This window comes from Coloeus monedula (genome assembly GCF_965178545.1).
Source record: "Coloeus monedula genome assembly, chromosome: 2".
NCBI lineage: Eukaryota > Metazoa > Chordata > Aves > Passeriformes > Corvidae > Coloeus > Coloeus monedula.
In genome coordinates this window covers 37,533,846-37,546,692 of record NC_138782.1, presented here as the reverse complement: position 1 = coordinate 37,546,692, position 12,847 = coordinate 37,533,846, and the positions used below count along the sequence as shown (strand labels likewise).

Here is a 12,847-nt window from a genome sequence, read left to right as displayed (position 1 = left end):
GAAGGATTCCCGCGCACACGCGTGACGCGCGTCCGGCCGGTGCCCGGCCTCACGCAGGCGGCGGGCACGGGGCGGAGAGGAGGAGCAGGAGGAGGAGGACGAGGAGGAGGAGGAGCGAGAGAAGCGGGAGCCGCCGCGGGAGCCGCTGCCATGGTGCTGCTGCTCGCGCGCCGCGCGCTGCTGGCGGGCCGCCCGCGGCTCCCCCGTCCCGCCGCCCGTCCCCAGGGTGAGCGCCGCCTCTCCCCCTTTCCCTGCCGCTCCTCGCGGGGCCGCCCCGCTGAGCCCCTCTCTCCCCACAGCTCCGGCGGCGGTGGCGCGGCTCTGCTCGGGCGCGGGGGGCGAGGCGGAGGCGGCCGACGGGGACGGGACGATGCTGCGGCACCTGGCGCGCAAGCTGCGGGCCAGCGGGCCGGTCACGGTGGCCGAGTACATGCGGGAGGCACTCACCAACCCCGGCCAGGTGCGCCGGGGCCGGGCCGGGCCGGGGGGGCCGTGCCTCGGCCCCGCCGCTCACCGCGCTCCCGGCCCCTGTGCCCGCTTCCCTCCAGCAGGGTTACTACACCCGCCGCGGCGGCGTCGGCGAGAGCGGGGACTTCATCACCTCGCCTGAAATAAGTCAGGTGTTCGGAGAGGTAATGCAGTTCCTTGCATCTTAAGTAATTTTTTTTTTTTTCACTTTATCTACGGGGGGCTGGCTAGGATCCTGGTGGACAACAAGCTGTCCATGAGCCAGCAGTGAGCCCTTGTGGCCAAGAAGGCCAATGGAATCCTGGGGTGCAGCAGGAAGAGCATTGGCAGCAGGTCAAGGGAGGTGATCCTGCCCCTCTGCTCAGCCCCGGTGAGGCACATCTGGAGTGCTGTGTCCAGCTCTGGGCTCCTCAGGACAAGAGAGACCTGGAGCTCCTGGAGCAGCTCCAGTGGAGGGTAACAAAGATGGTTAAGGGACTGGAGCATCTCTCTTATGAGGAAAGGCTGAGGGAGCTGGGCCTGTTCAGCCTCAGGAAGAGACACTGAGAGGGGACCTCATCAATGTCTGTGAGTATCTGAAGGGAGGTGCCAAGAGGATGGAGCCAGGCTCTGCTCAGTGGTGCCCAGCAATAGGACAGGAGGCAATGGGCAGAAACTGATGCACAGGAAGTTCCACGTGAACATGAGGAAGAGCTTCTTTACTGGGCAGGTGTCCATGCACTGGTACAGATTGTCCAGAGAGGTTGTGGAGTCTCCCTCACCAGAGACATTAAAGAACCATCTGAACACAATTCTGTGCCATGTGCTCTGGGATGACTCTGATTGAGCAGGGAGGTTGGTCCAAATGGCCCAGTGTGGTCCCTCCCAACCTTACCTATTCTAGGATTCTGTGATTTCCATGCCAGTGTTCAGATACCTTACCAATGTCAAAATACTTGAGTAGCAATGATAAGATTCAAGTTATTTTCCGAGAGAAAAACTGATTTTGAGGGAGGAAGGAGTGTTTTGTTTTTCTGAAAGCCCTTTCATGTGTGTAGTCTGAAACACCATCTGTGCTTAGTAACACTTTCATACAGAACTTGCTTATAAATAAAAAGAGTTATGGTGGTTTTCCAGTGTGATAACTCCCCTCAAAAAAAAATCTTCAGAGTTTGATCTGGCTCATTCTGGTTTGTGTATCATTTCCAGCAGTGAAGAGTGGCTAAATTCTGTTCTCAATGATGCTTTGGTAAATTCATTGTCAGGAAGAACAGTTGTCCAGAGGCACTTCAGCACTGATCTGCATTTGAGCCTTAAGTAAAAGTCCTTGCTCCGGCCAGAACAGAGTCCCCACATTTACTGATGGAGAGTTGCTTCTGCTGGGCAGACAGCAATCAGTCAACAGTTTTAATACTTAAAGACAAGAATGTGAAGTTATGTATCATAATTCTTAACTTTAAAATATGGAGACAGAGTGTCACCATGTTACCTTAGTTATTATGAGACAGAAGGCAGATACAATTTTCCACAAGTGCTGAAGTTACTGCTGTAACCTCTGTATTGTTTCTCACTGACAGTTAATAGGAATATGGTACATTAGTGAATGGATGGCCGTGGGCAAACCGAACACCTTCCAGCTGGTGGAGCTGGGCCCAGGGAGGGGCACCCTTACCGACGACATATTGCGGGTAGGTGAAAACTACTCGCATTCTTTGTTTCTGGCTTTAGTCCATTGATGCCTTTTCCTGGTCTTAAAATCAAGAATCATACACGGTTAGAAGGGGAAAAGGGATTTTACCTTGGTATTTATTTTAAGGATCCTTAGGTGTACAAGTCCAGGTCATATGCATCGAGATGCACCCCGCCGAGTCTATCTCTGTCCCCCCCCCCAACATTGGGTATAACATTATAGGTTTTACTAATTAGCATATCTATCAAGATTCCCCAATGAGAGGTTCAAGTGAGCCCCCCCTCCCCAAGGAACCTTCCCCTGGATGGTTCTATCTTGGTTTACAGAATGTGTTCTGGAGAGGACCTTGGGGTCTGGGGCACACTGATCCCTAGCTACGAAGCTTCTAAAATGTTTGGTCTCTTAGCTTGACAAACAAGTCCAAGAATGTAGGCAAAAAGCACTAGGAATACAGAAGTTGTAAAAAGGTATAACAGGGGTATAAAAGAAAAGGCAAAAATCTTCATGGCATCACCATAGCTACAGTGAAATCTGAAGGGATGGTGTTTTGCTGTCAGGGTTTACCTTTCCCTAGTAACCAGATCACTTCAGTCAGGTTGGCAGCTCAGACTCTAATCAGAATAGATGAGTTTCTGGGACCAGGGCTCTCAGGTGAAAGCAGAACAGGGGCCAGCGTGTGCACACTGTGCAGACACACCCATGACCTTCCAAACACCACTAGATAGAAGGGGAGGGCAGGAATATTCCCTTCTTAATTATTTCTGTGTAGGAAAACGTTATCCAAACTGAAAACCATCTAGGAAGGTGTTGCTATGTGTAACTGGGATGGATCCTTAGTGCAAGGAACAGAAGCTGGGAGGACAATAACACAGGAATGAAATTGAGTTAGTTCCTTTGGGGATTTCAGGGGTTTATTTCTTTTGAGTTAACCCTTTGTGCTCAGTCATGCTTGCATGGCTGTCTTAATTAAAATGCTGCTGACTCATAAACAGATTGCTAATGGGATTTAGCACCACATAAGAACTTTTATTCTATTTACATATGTTAATGAAAAAAGTAAATGTGGGATATCAAACATTTGTTTAAGGTGCCAGGGAAAACCGAACCATTTCTCTCCCAATGCTAGACCTTCTGCAGGTCTTAGAGGAGCTGCTACTACTATTCCAAATTAGCATTTCATATTGTTGCCCTTAGAGCCATGAAATGTGTGCTGGGTTTTGCAATTTTACTAGAAACATAGCAGCTTTTATTAAGATTTATGAAGAAAATCCCACTTCCTACCAAAGGAGCAAAATGCAGTCTCTCTCACTGAGATTGTTTTGTTATTCAAGCCAACTAAACCTTTTATCTTGACTGTAAATAGTGAGAAGAGAGGTTAGTACTTAAACCTTTAATGTACACAGCACAAGACTGTGCCTAATAGAATTCATCTGCCTTTATAGGTCTTCAATCAGCTCGCCTCTGTTCTTAGTAAATGTGATGTCTCTGTTCATCTGGTAGAAGTGAGCCCCAAACTCAGTGAGATCCAAGCAATGATGCTGACAGGAGGGAAGGTACAGCCAAACACTGAGGACAAGTCTGCTTACATGAAAGGCGTTAGCAAGACTGGAATTCCCATTTTTTGGTACAGAGACATTCAAGATGTGCCACCAGGTAAGGAGCTTGAATGCCTCGTTAAAGGGATGGTGCCCTTCCCTCACTGACAGCTTTTGATAGCAGAGGGCATCTCTGCAAGCCTTCACACTGGACTGAAAAGTAGTTATATACGTATTTGTTCTTACTTGCATGAGTCTGAGGCAGGATGCTGGTTCATTTTCATCACTGCTACCTATTCTGCCTACCTTCATTTGGGGATAGCTACCCAATTTCCTATATTCTGACTTTTCCTTTTCTGGGGAAAAAAAAACTTTCACTGGCTTTGCCTGAATCTCCTTTCATGAGCTAGTGATCTAAAATTCATGGACTGGAAGCTAGAGCTAGCTGTAGGAATGGTGCCTTTGATGTGTCCAAGCTGGAAGTAATTATAATTTTTTCACAACCACATTAACTAGTTTAATTCATTAAAAAGCATAAAAATATTTTAAACTGGAAGCTGCTCTGGAAGCGTTAATAATTTAATGCATTCTTTTTTTACCTTCCCACAGGTTACAGCTTTTACCTAGCACATGAGTTCTTTGATGCCCTGCCAATACATAAGTTTCAGGTATAGCAAGATTATTATTGTAATTGTGACCATCTGCTTAAACACCTTTTCTCTTTGAGGAAGAATAGAATTAAGGTGCCAAACTAGACACATGCCCCTCTGGTGATGAAATAATTCTAACTGAATTTGGACAAATAAGGCTTAATTCAGCTGATAACTGTAAAATTAGTAATTGTTCTTGAATGGAAAAACTTGAAGAAAGCTAAAGATTTCTTTCTGCTGAGAGAAATCTCAAGGTTTTGGGATTTTTTAATTTCTTATGCTACATTAATGCAGCTTTTAATTTCCACATGATTTTCTGTAATACTAATAACAAAAGACTGAAGGGCTTTCATTTGAATACTAATGAGTGTAGCAAAACAGAGGCTAATTATGATTCAGAAGAAGCTAATTAGTTTATGAAAATCACTGCTAGAATAAAATCTATTCTTTTGATAAGTCAAATGTTGCCCTGTCAATAGAAGAGGCAGAATCTTTCTTCAGAGCATCACTCATTCCTTTTAAGAATAATGAAACCTACATTTGTTGGCTCTGCAGATGAGACTTCACCACAAGCTTTTTCAAAGGCAGTTACTGGAATTAAATAGGAATGAGTCATAGTTGTTAATAATGTATTGTGTTCCTAAAACATTTGTGAAAAGGCTTGACATGTTAGTTCAACCAAAAAAAGGAGGTACTGTGGTACTTGTTGGAGAGTTAAACGAGTACTCTGGGCTCGTTAAACAGCGAACGGAGAAAGGCTGGCGTGAGGTGTTGGTCGATATTGATCCAGAAGCTCCTGACCAGCTGCGGTTTGTCCTGTCGCCATCCAGGACCCCTGCGACACAAAACTTTATTCAGGTGAGGTTATGCCTACCAGAGCTCGTCCTTACACCTTTACTGACTCTTTCAAGTACATTTAGCACTTCTCAGTTACCCTGTCAGCAAGAGGAAGGCTCTCAGTCTATAAATGAATAGAGCTTAAAATTTCCACAAGCATTTAATTTCATATGCTGTGAAACTACAGCATAGAAATTACCATGTGTATCAACCTTTGCAAAATAGGAGCTTGAACACACAAAATGTCTCAGAGAGCAAACTGAGGCAGCAAGTGACAGGCAGAGTTCTGCACTGTGTGTGTGGCATCACCATCCAGAGAGTGGCCCTGCCCCAGCCAGGCTCTCAGCCTGCTGCAGGGTACTCAGGGCAGCTGCCTGCTTCTGTGCCAGGCTGACCTTCAGTGGGACGTGGCTGTGATTGGTTTCTTCCTGAAGTTCACTGGATACTCAAAGCTACAAAATTAAGTAGGGAGATTAAACCCAGCTACAAAGTCTCACACAGGAAGGCCTCTCTGAAGGGTGTACACTGCAGAAGCACTGGTTTTGTTCTTTCAGTACCACACTAAGGAAGTTTCACCTAATACAGATATTCTCGGTAGAAAAATTTTCACTTGACTACAGGTTATCAAAGAGATGACTGAAATCCAGCACTCAGAAAATCCTAATTGAGAATGAGTGATAGCAAAAACTAGCTCAAGCTAGTACAGATAGCCTAGAATGCACCTCCTATACCTGTGTGTCCCAGCAAAGCAACAGCCCCAAGACATCAAGTGTGAGGGATACTTGCCCTGTGCTTGTCTGCTAATACAGGTGTTCTGGTCTTTGAACTCTGCACTAGCCAGAAGAAACAAGAGACCACGTGGAAGTGTGTCCTGAGGCTGGTGTCATTGTTCAGAGGCTTGCCTCTCGGATAGAGAAGGATGGTGGGGCCGCTCTGGTTGCAGATTATGGCCATGATGGAACCAAAACTGACACTTTCCGGGTAAGGTGTTTGCCCTGTAGCAATAAGCCAAAAGACTCTGTTATCTTTGATCATCAGGTTCTTGTAAGACAAAGTCCATGGGTAGACATAATAGCAAAAACTGCATAAAACTGAATAATTCCTGTTTAATCAGTACCCAGAGGGGTTTCTGTCAGATGGAAAGGGTAATCTGAGCTCTTGCTACATTTATGTCAAATTTTCCATGTATAATTTGCTATTCTCACCCCTCAAATGCACAACTTAGTTTTTGCTGGCCCCAGCTGTGATGGCTGGACTACAGCTGACTGTAATCTTCCAATTTCATTTTCAGGGTTTCCGGAATCACAAACTTCACAATGTGCTGAGGGCTCCAGGTACAGCAGACCTGACAGCAGATGTTGATTTCAGCTATCTTCGAAAGATGGCACAGGGAAGAACAGCTACGTTAGGCCCCATCAAACAGCGGGAGTTTTTAAAGAACATGGGCATTGACCTCCGACTGCAGGTACAGAGTGCTCACAGGCACAGGAACTCTTCCAATCCACAGGCAATACTCTTAGACAGCACAAGAGCTTTTGTAAAAATCTTTGGTTTTAAAATGAAGTTGTTCAAAATAACATGTAGGTGTGAGATAGAAAGCTGCTTCTGTAGATGTAAGTTACTCCAGATCCCTGAAAGTAAACTGATCATGTTATATTTAGGAGCATTTAATGCAAAACTTGCATCAATGTATGGGCTGTGGACCACCACCAGTGATCTCACCAGTTCTACCAACCATCACAGCACTGTTAGATTAAGTGAAAAGGATGCAAGAAGGGATTGCAGGTATGCAGGAATTTATAGGAATCCAGGAAGGACTACAACGTGCATTTTTTTTTCCAGGTGCTCTTGCAGAATTCAGGTGACACAGCAACTCGTGAGCAGTTACTTCACAGCTATGATATGCTGATGAATCCCGAGAAGATGGGGGACTGTTTTAATTTTTTTGCCCTGCTGCCTCACCAGAGACTTGTACATCCTGACAAGAAAGATAAGCCAGAATCAAAGTCTCCCCTACCACCTGTTGCTGGATTTAATGAACTGTTACTAAAGTAATTTCAGATACTATTGTAAAATGTGTGATGGCTGTTTCAGAGTAGGTCTGGTGCAGCACACTAAACCTCTTGACTGACCTGCTCAAAGCAGTTTCAGTGGAAATAAAACACTGCACATACAAAAACCAGCACACACAGAGCAGAGCAGAATGAACAATGGTTTGGGGGTCTTATGATAGAACTGAGTGAAATATTTACTAGTGGAATCAAAACTTGTCAGTAACAAACAGATGCACTAAGGAGTCTTTAAATGTATTCAAGCTTTGGTACTTGAATAAAATCAAGATGCCTTGACATCTCTGAAGATATTTTTATAAAGAGAATAGTGACAGGATCCATGTAAAAGGAGTTCCTGCCAGCAGAATTTCCACAGCAGGACACATCTGACAGATCCACAAACAAGAAAGTATAGAACCATTTACTCCTAGGAACATTTGATAGGAGAGAGAATTCATGTAAATAAAAAGAACGAGTCTGATAGGGAAATAAATTTTATTTTCAAGCTTATCAGAGGATATTTACAAACAATGGGATGTATAAAAATATAAAAGTACTTGACAGTGTCATTTTGAGGCTATAAATTTTACATGAGCTTTTTTCTAGCATCACCATAGCACTATTGCTTGAATGAACGCAACTTAATTCATCTAGGGGTAAGGGCATTAAACACTGTAACCTACTGCTGTCAAAGTCTGCAGTAAAGGTAGAAAAAAAGGGAATAAAAAACTCAGCTATTTTTACTACTCTAGGAACTTTACTCATAATGTAAGTCTGATTTTTTTTGGTTTCTTGACTACTAGTTAGTTGCTTGTGGCTTCTATTGTCTGGCCCCATAAGTCTGCATATATCACCAGGCAATCTCCTCCAAAGGCCAACAGCATTATTTTTATTTTAATACAACTTGAAGAATAAATAGCTCACATAATATTTTGAAGCAGAGCAGACCTCATGGGGAGAGACAAAAGCCAGGCCTTCTACTTCATTACTGTCCCCTCCTTTCTCTATTCCTGTTGTGCTTTTTCATGTGACTGAGCTGCTTTATTTCCTCCCAAACACAAACACCACAAACAACAAACCCACAGGTAAACCTGAAGTGACAGGTCGAGTATAAAATCTGAAGTTTAAAACCAAACTGCATCTACATTAGTACAGGTAGGATGGAATATAGCAATGCCTTCACTGAAATGTGGTCACTTGAGCAGTGAAGTTGAAACACAGCACTACTTCCCTTGCCAAGAGTGGGCAGATACCAAACTACCAGTGTCAGAGGTGACCGTCACGCTCTGGTTCCAGAGATGAAAAGCAGTGCCTCTCTCAAGAATCAGTCCTGAAACCCTCCCTTAATAGGGTTAAGAAGCCAGAGCTCAACCTTTGCCAACACAGACACCTACAAAATGCAGTGGCACATGGATAAAGGGCAATGGAAAAGAAAAGGTGGGTTAAAGACCCAAACCTGCCTGTGGGCAATCCTTCTGCAACTGCCACTGACCACTGCCCGGTCACTGCTACTGCAAACAGCTGCCAGCCCTGAACTAACCATGTAACATTTTAAATATATCTAACAACTTAAAAAGCTGCTCACCTGTTTCCTTACCTGAATAACAACAGTAGGAAAAGCTACTTATCTACATACAAACAAAAAAGAAAATCTTTGTAGGAGAGAGGAGATATCCCAAAGCCTCTCGCTGCCTTTGCAGTTCAAGCCTGTATCAGTATTTTAGAAATATTTCCAACTAAGCTCCAGTTAAGCAGCTTGGCACACCAGGGATGCATACAGCCTTCCAGCACCCTCCAGCAACACAACACTGTTATCCCACAAAAAAAGGATTTCACCTTTTTCATTTTTTACTATAGGACCAAACCCAAAATCCTTCCATTTGGAAGAATTCATGGCCTCAAACTTCTTTAAAATACCATGAACTTGAACTGTCCAAGGGAATTCTTTCCAAAGAACACTGCTGATTCCTCTCTATTGTGCCACAAGTTTGATTAGCGGTTGGGAATCCTTCAACTGAGGCACAGAGAAAACTAAGTTAGGAGTTGGTTTTGGACCCTTCATTCAGATCAAATAGTTCTGACCACAGTAAACAGGATGGGAGGGGCTGCAGGTTAACGTGGGAAGGCAAAGTCCTTTCTCCTACAATCCAGCTGCCCTGGCAGAAGCAACAGGTGATGTGGTATCCACTGTTACTTCTAGGTTTTGAGCAGAGTTAACATACAAGCTAGCAGGCTACAAACTACTCCTGATGTAAGTCCAGGGAACCTTAAAAAAATTAGAAAATATTAAAAATTTAAAAATCTTATTACTCAAAATGACAGAAGAAAGCTGCATGTATTTTTCCCTATTTTTCCACGTCCTTCTGCTAGAAGCTGATTTTCCAGAGTGAAAAGGATATGCTACATCAAGTCTTGTGTGCTTTCTGTGCATTACTTGTATAGTTTTAAGGCAAAATGCCTTTGGCGTGTATCAATGACATGCCAGCCTTGCACAGCAGTGCACTGTTGTGGCTTATTGCTTTTTTTAACAGACAAAATAAAGGCCTAGCACAGTTTTGATTGTCATCTCCTTAGATTGTCAGCCAGCATTTCAAGAGGAATGTAAGAAGTTACGGGGTTTTCTTTTTTTGTTGTTGTTGGTATCTGGAAAAAGTTCAGTTAGGGCCAGGACACACATATCTAACTGTCTTAACAGCAGCAAATTATTCCTTCATCTGTGAAGCTGTATTCAACTAAACCACCCTGTTTTGCTTTAGCCAAGGTAATCTGTACTGATTTCTTTACAGAGTCTCTTCACCATCCACAGAAACAGGAGATGTATCTAAGTAACAGAAAATAGTCCTCTATGGCCTAGTAAAAAGAGATTAGAAAACTACTACAAAACTCTTACTGTGTAGGCTATGAAAAAAACAAAAACCCTTGAAAAACACAAACCATTCAATCTGTACACACTACATCTCTGTAACAGCTCTGTAGCCACCCAGCTCGGTGAAATGTTCCCCAACAGGGCTTATCCCACTGTCCAGTAACTACTCATAGTTAAAGTCAGGGATGGAGAAAAGCTTGTCAGATGACAGTCTGTTGCCATGGCAATGGAGGATCCTCTGGGCTTTACACACCAAACTATGTGTACAGCATTTGGAAAGAGCAATAGCTGCTCCAAAACTTATCTTCAGTTTCTGCCTGGAGTATCCTCCTTTGCTGCAATTCAGCATAATGAACAAATCAAGGGTCTTCTTCCATGTCATCTGGATTAGGAGCCATAATGAAGTGCTGTGGGTACTCGAGGTTGTGTTCGTAAGCGTGTTCTTTCCAGCGTGCATCGTCGCTCTCGTGGGTAATGTAACGCTCTCCGATGCGCGTTTCAAATTCTCTGAGGTCAAGCCAAGTCTGGTAATCCTAAGGAGTAAAAGAGATTTAAGGAAGCAGTTTTAAGAAACAGCAGCACTACATTTCCACAGACAAATTCTGAAGTTTCTCTCCATTTTTAGTGTGAATAGCCACAAGATATAACCAACAAGATCTGTTAAAAAGAAGGAAAAAAAAGAAAACCAAACACAAACACCCTCCCACAAATTGCCCCAACACTGTCCACAAAGAATAGTTCAAAATTAAACAGGCTAGTATCTAAGGTTATCAAAGCAGCATATAAACTCCATTCCAAACAAACCTATTCTAAACCAACTACAAGTTATGGCACACACCAGGTTGTGTGTCTACTTCAGCACTGAACAAACAGTGTTTGTGCTGATTTCACAGGGCTCCATGCATTCATCACTGCCCACAGTCAGGGGGGAAACCAGAACAGCAAACCCATACTGCTGTCAGACAGAAGGGAAAAGGTGGGAAGACAATAAGACAAGTTTCCCTTGAGGAAAGAAGCCATTAACAGATGGGCAGAATCCTGGAGCACATCAAATGAAAAGCTTTAACCAGAAATACTCAAGCCTTCATGAATGCTTGTTAACAGAATGTGATAGCTGCAGTTTTCATAAGCCTTTGAAGGATTTCAGCCAAAAAAATTATTCACCCTTAATAAACACAGTGAAAAAGTTTACCTGTAACCATGGGTGACTAAGGGATTTGTCAACACTGAATCGTTTTCTCATCTTCACTTGAAGCAAATTGTTTATTAAATCAATGGCTGACAAAGAAGAACAAAAATTATGTTTTTTAAATATTAATCACCTCTATCATCATTCACATGCTACAGTAGAAATTTATTTTCTATGTGTGAGTGTATTCTACACTGAACTTTAAATTTAACCAAGCTCTTGAATTTTGTATTTAGCTTTGCTTATGTTAACTGAGGCTACAAAATAGGGGTGGGGTAAGTTCCCCCTACTTTTGATGGAAACACTAAAAGCTTTACTGTGTTATTCATTAATCTTTTTCCCTACTGATTTTAGTGATTTTCAGATGTGCCTAAAAAGCTTGAGCATAAGCCTGTGTTCCACAACGACGTGGGTACTCCCACTATTGTATACTTTTGTATACGTCCTTCCACATCTATCCATGTGTTAATCATGTATTAACCAAACATGGTAACAACGTATAACCAAAGCTGGCAGTGGAGAGCTCTAGAGACCAGCCTTGTAAACTTCTGGGTTGTTCAGACCTGACATTTAAATCCATGCTTGCTAATGTACAAAACTAAAATTCCAGATTCAACTTTGAACCGTTTCTGTGATTATAGTTTGGCTAAAATAAGCCAGCATTCAGGAAATACCCACACATTAGTTAACTTTTCCTTGGGACTTCTGGGAAGTGTCAGATTACCCATCCCATTTGTCATGCATGAAATTCATTTTTCTTGCTAAATCTCCTGACTCCCCTGCCCTGAAAATTATCTAAAGCATTATATTTCATAGTTTATCTTTCACAGATATATTTAGCTCTTATTTATCCACTTTGGCATAGTCTACTAAGCTCAAACTATCAATAATTTTCACACTCCTTTCTAAATGAACCTTGAGGTTTAAGCATTTGAATGTGTTATCTACATACACAAACATTCTAATAGAGAAAATTAATTTCTTTACCTTCACTAGAAATTTCCTTCCAAGGGTTTGGTGGGTACATAAATGCTGCATTTTGAATCTGATCATTGATATCCTCATCTTCATTGAATGGGAATGTACCACTGAGGCTCACATAGACAATAACTCCTACTGACCACATGTCTAGGGAGCGGTTGTAGCCTTTGCTCCTGAGCACTTCAGGGGCGAGGTACGCAGGAGTCCCCACCACAGAGCGCCGGAAAGACTTCTCACCAATGATGCGTGCAAAGCCAAAATCACACAGCTTCACCTGCAAAAGCAACAACACATTTTTAAACTGAGAAATCTCTGCTTGACTTCACACCCTTTCTGCCATCACTTAAAGCAGACACAAGACCCCATGTACGCCAGTCAGTTAAGGTTTTAGGTTGCTGGGTTTGCAACATGCAGGTCAGCCATGCTTCAGATCAAGACCTGAACTGGCCTTGCACAGACTTGGGCCTGAGGCAGTTTGTGTATCACGTGGCCACAAGTGTGCAAATAAGGACATAAGATCTTGATTCCAAACCCAGCTCATTTTCAGAGGGGAATCCTCACTCTCACAAGGCACAGAACCAAAATTTAAAATGCACATGAA

General features: G+C 43.1%; 2 protein-coding genes across 2 annotated transcripts in view; one reads left to right on the top strand and one right to left on the bottom strand.

Annotated features, from left to right (window-relative positions):
• The first annotated feature begins 89 nt into the window (after positions 1-89).
• Positions 90-7,536, top strand: NDUFAF7 (NADH:ubiquinone oxidoreductase complex assembly factor 7). The gene is made up of 10 exons (XM_082303461.1): positions 90-226; positions 300-460; positions 552-632; positions 2,025-2,135; positions 3,580-3,790; positions 4,282-4,340; positions 5,067-5,180; positions 5,997-6,140; positions 6,451-6,624; positions 7,002-7,536. Exons 1-10 carry the CDS (start codon positions 151-153, stop codon positions 7,212-7,214), a joined length of 1,344 nt encoding a protein of 447 aa, XP_082159587.1. The 5' UTR covers positions 90-150; the 3' UTR covers positions 7,215-7,536.
• An 8-nt stretch (positions 7,537-7,544) lies between these two features.
• The window catches only part of PRKD3 (protein kinase D3), a 43,417-nt gene continuing 38,114 nt past the window's right edge, over positions 7,545-12,847 (bottom strand). The window contains exons 17-19 of the mRNA XM_082303460.1: positions 12,253-12,520; positions 11,269-11,354; positions 7,545-10,609 (exon numbers count right to left, since the gene is read on the bottom strand). Coding sequence (XP_082159586.1) covers positions 10,436-10,609; positions 11,269-11,354; positions 12,253-12,520 — 528 coding nt within the window. The 3' untranslated portion in view covers positions 7,545-10,435. The remainder of the gene's footprint in view (positions 10,610-11,268; positions 11,355-12,252; positions 12,521-12,847) is intronic.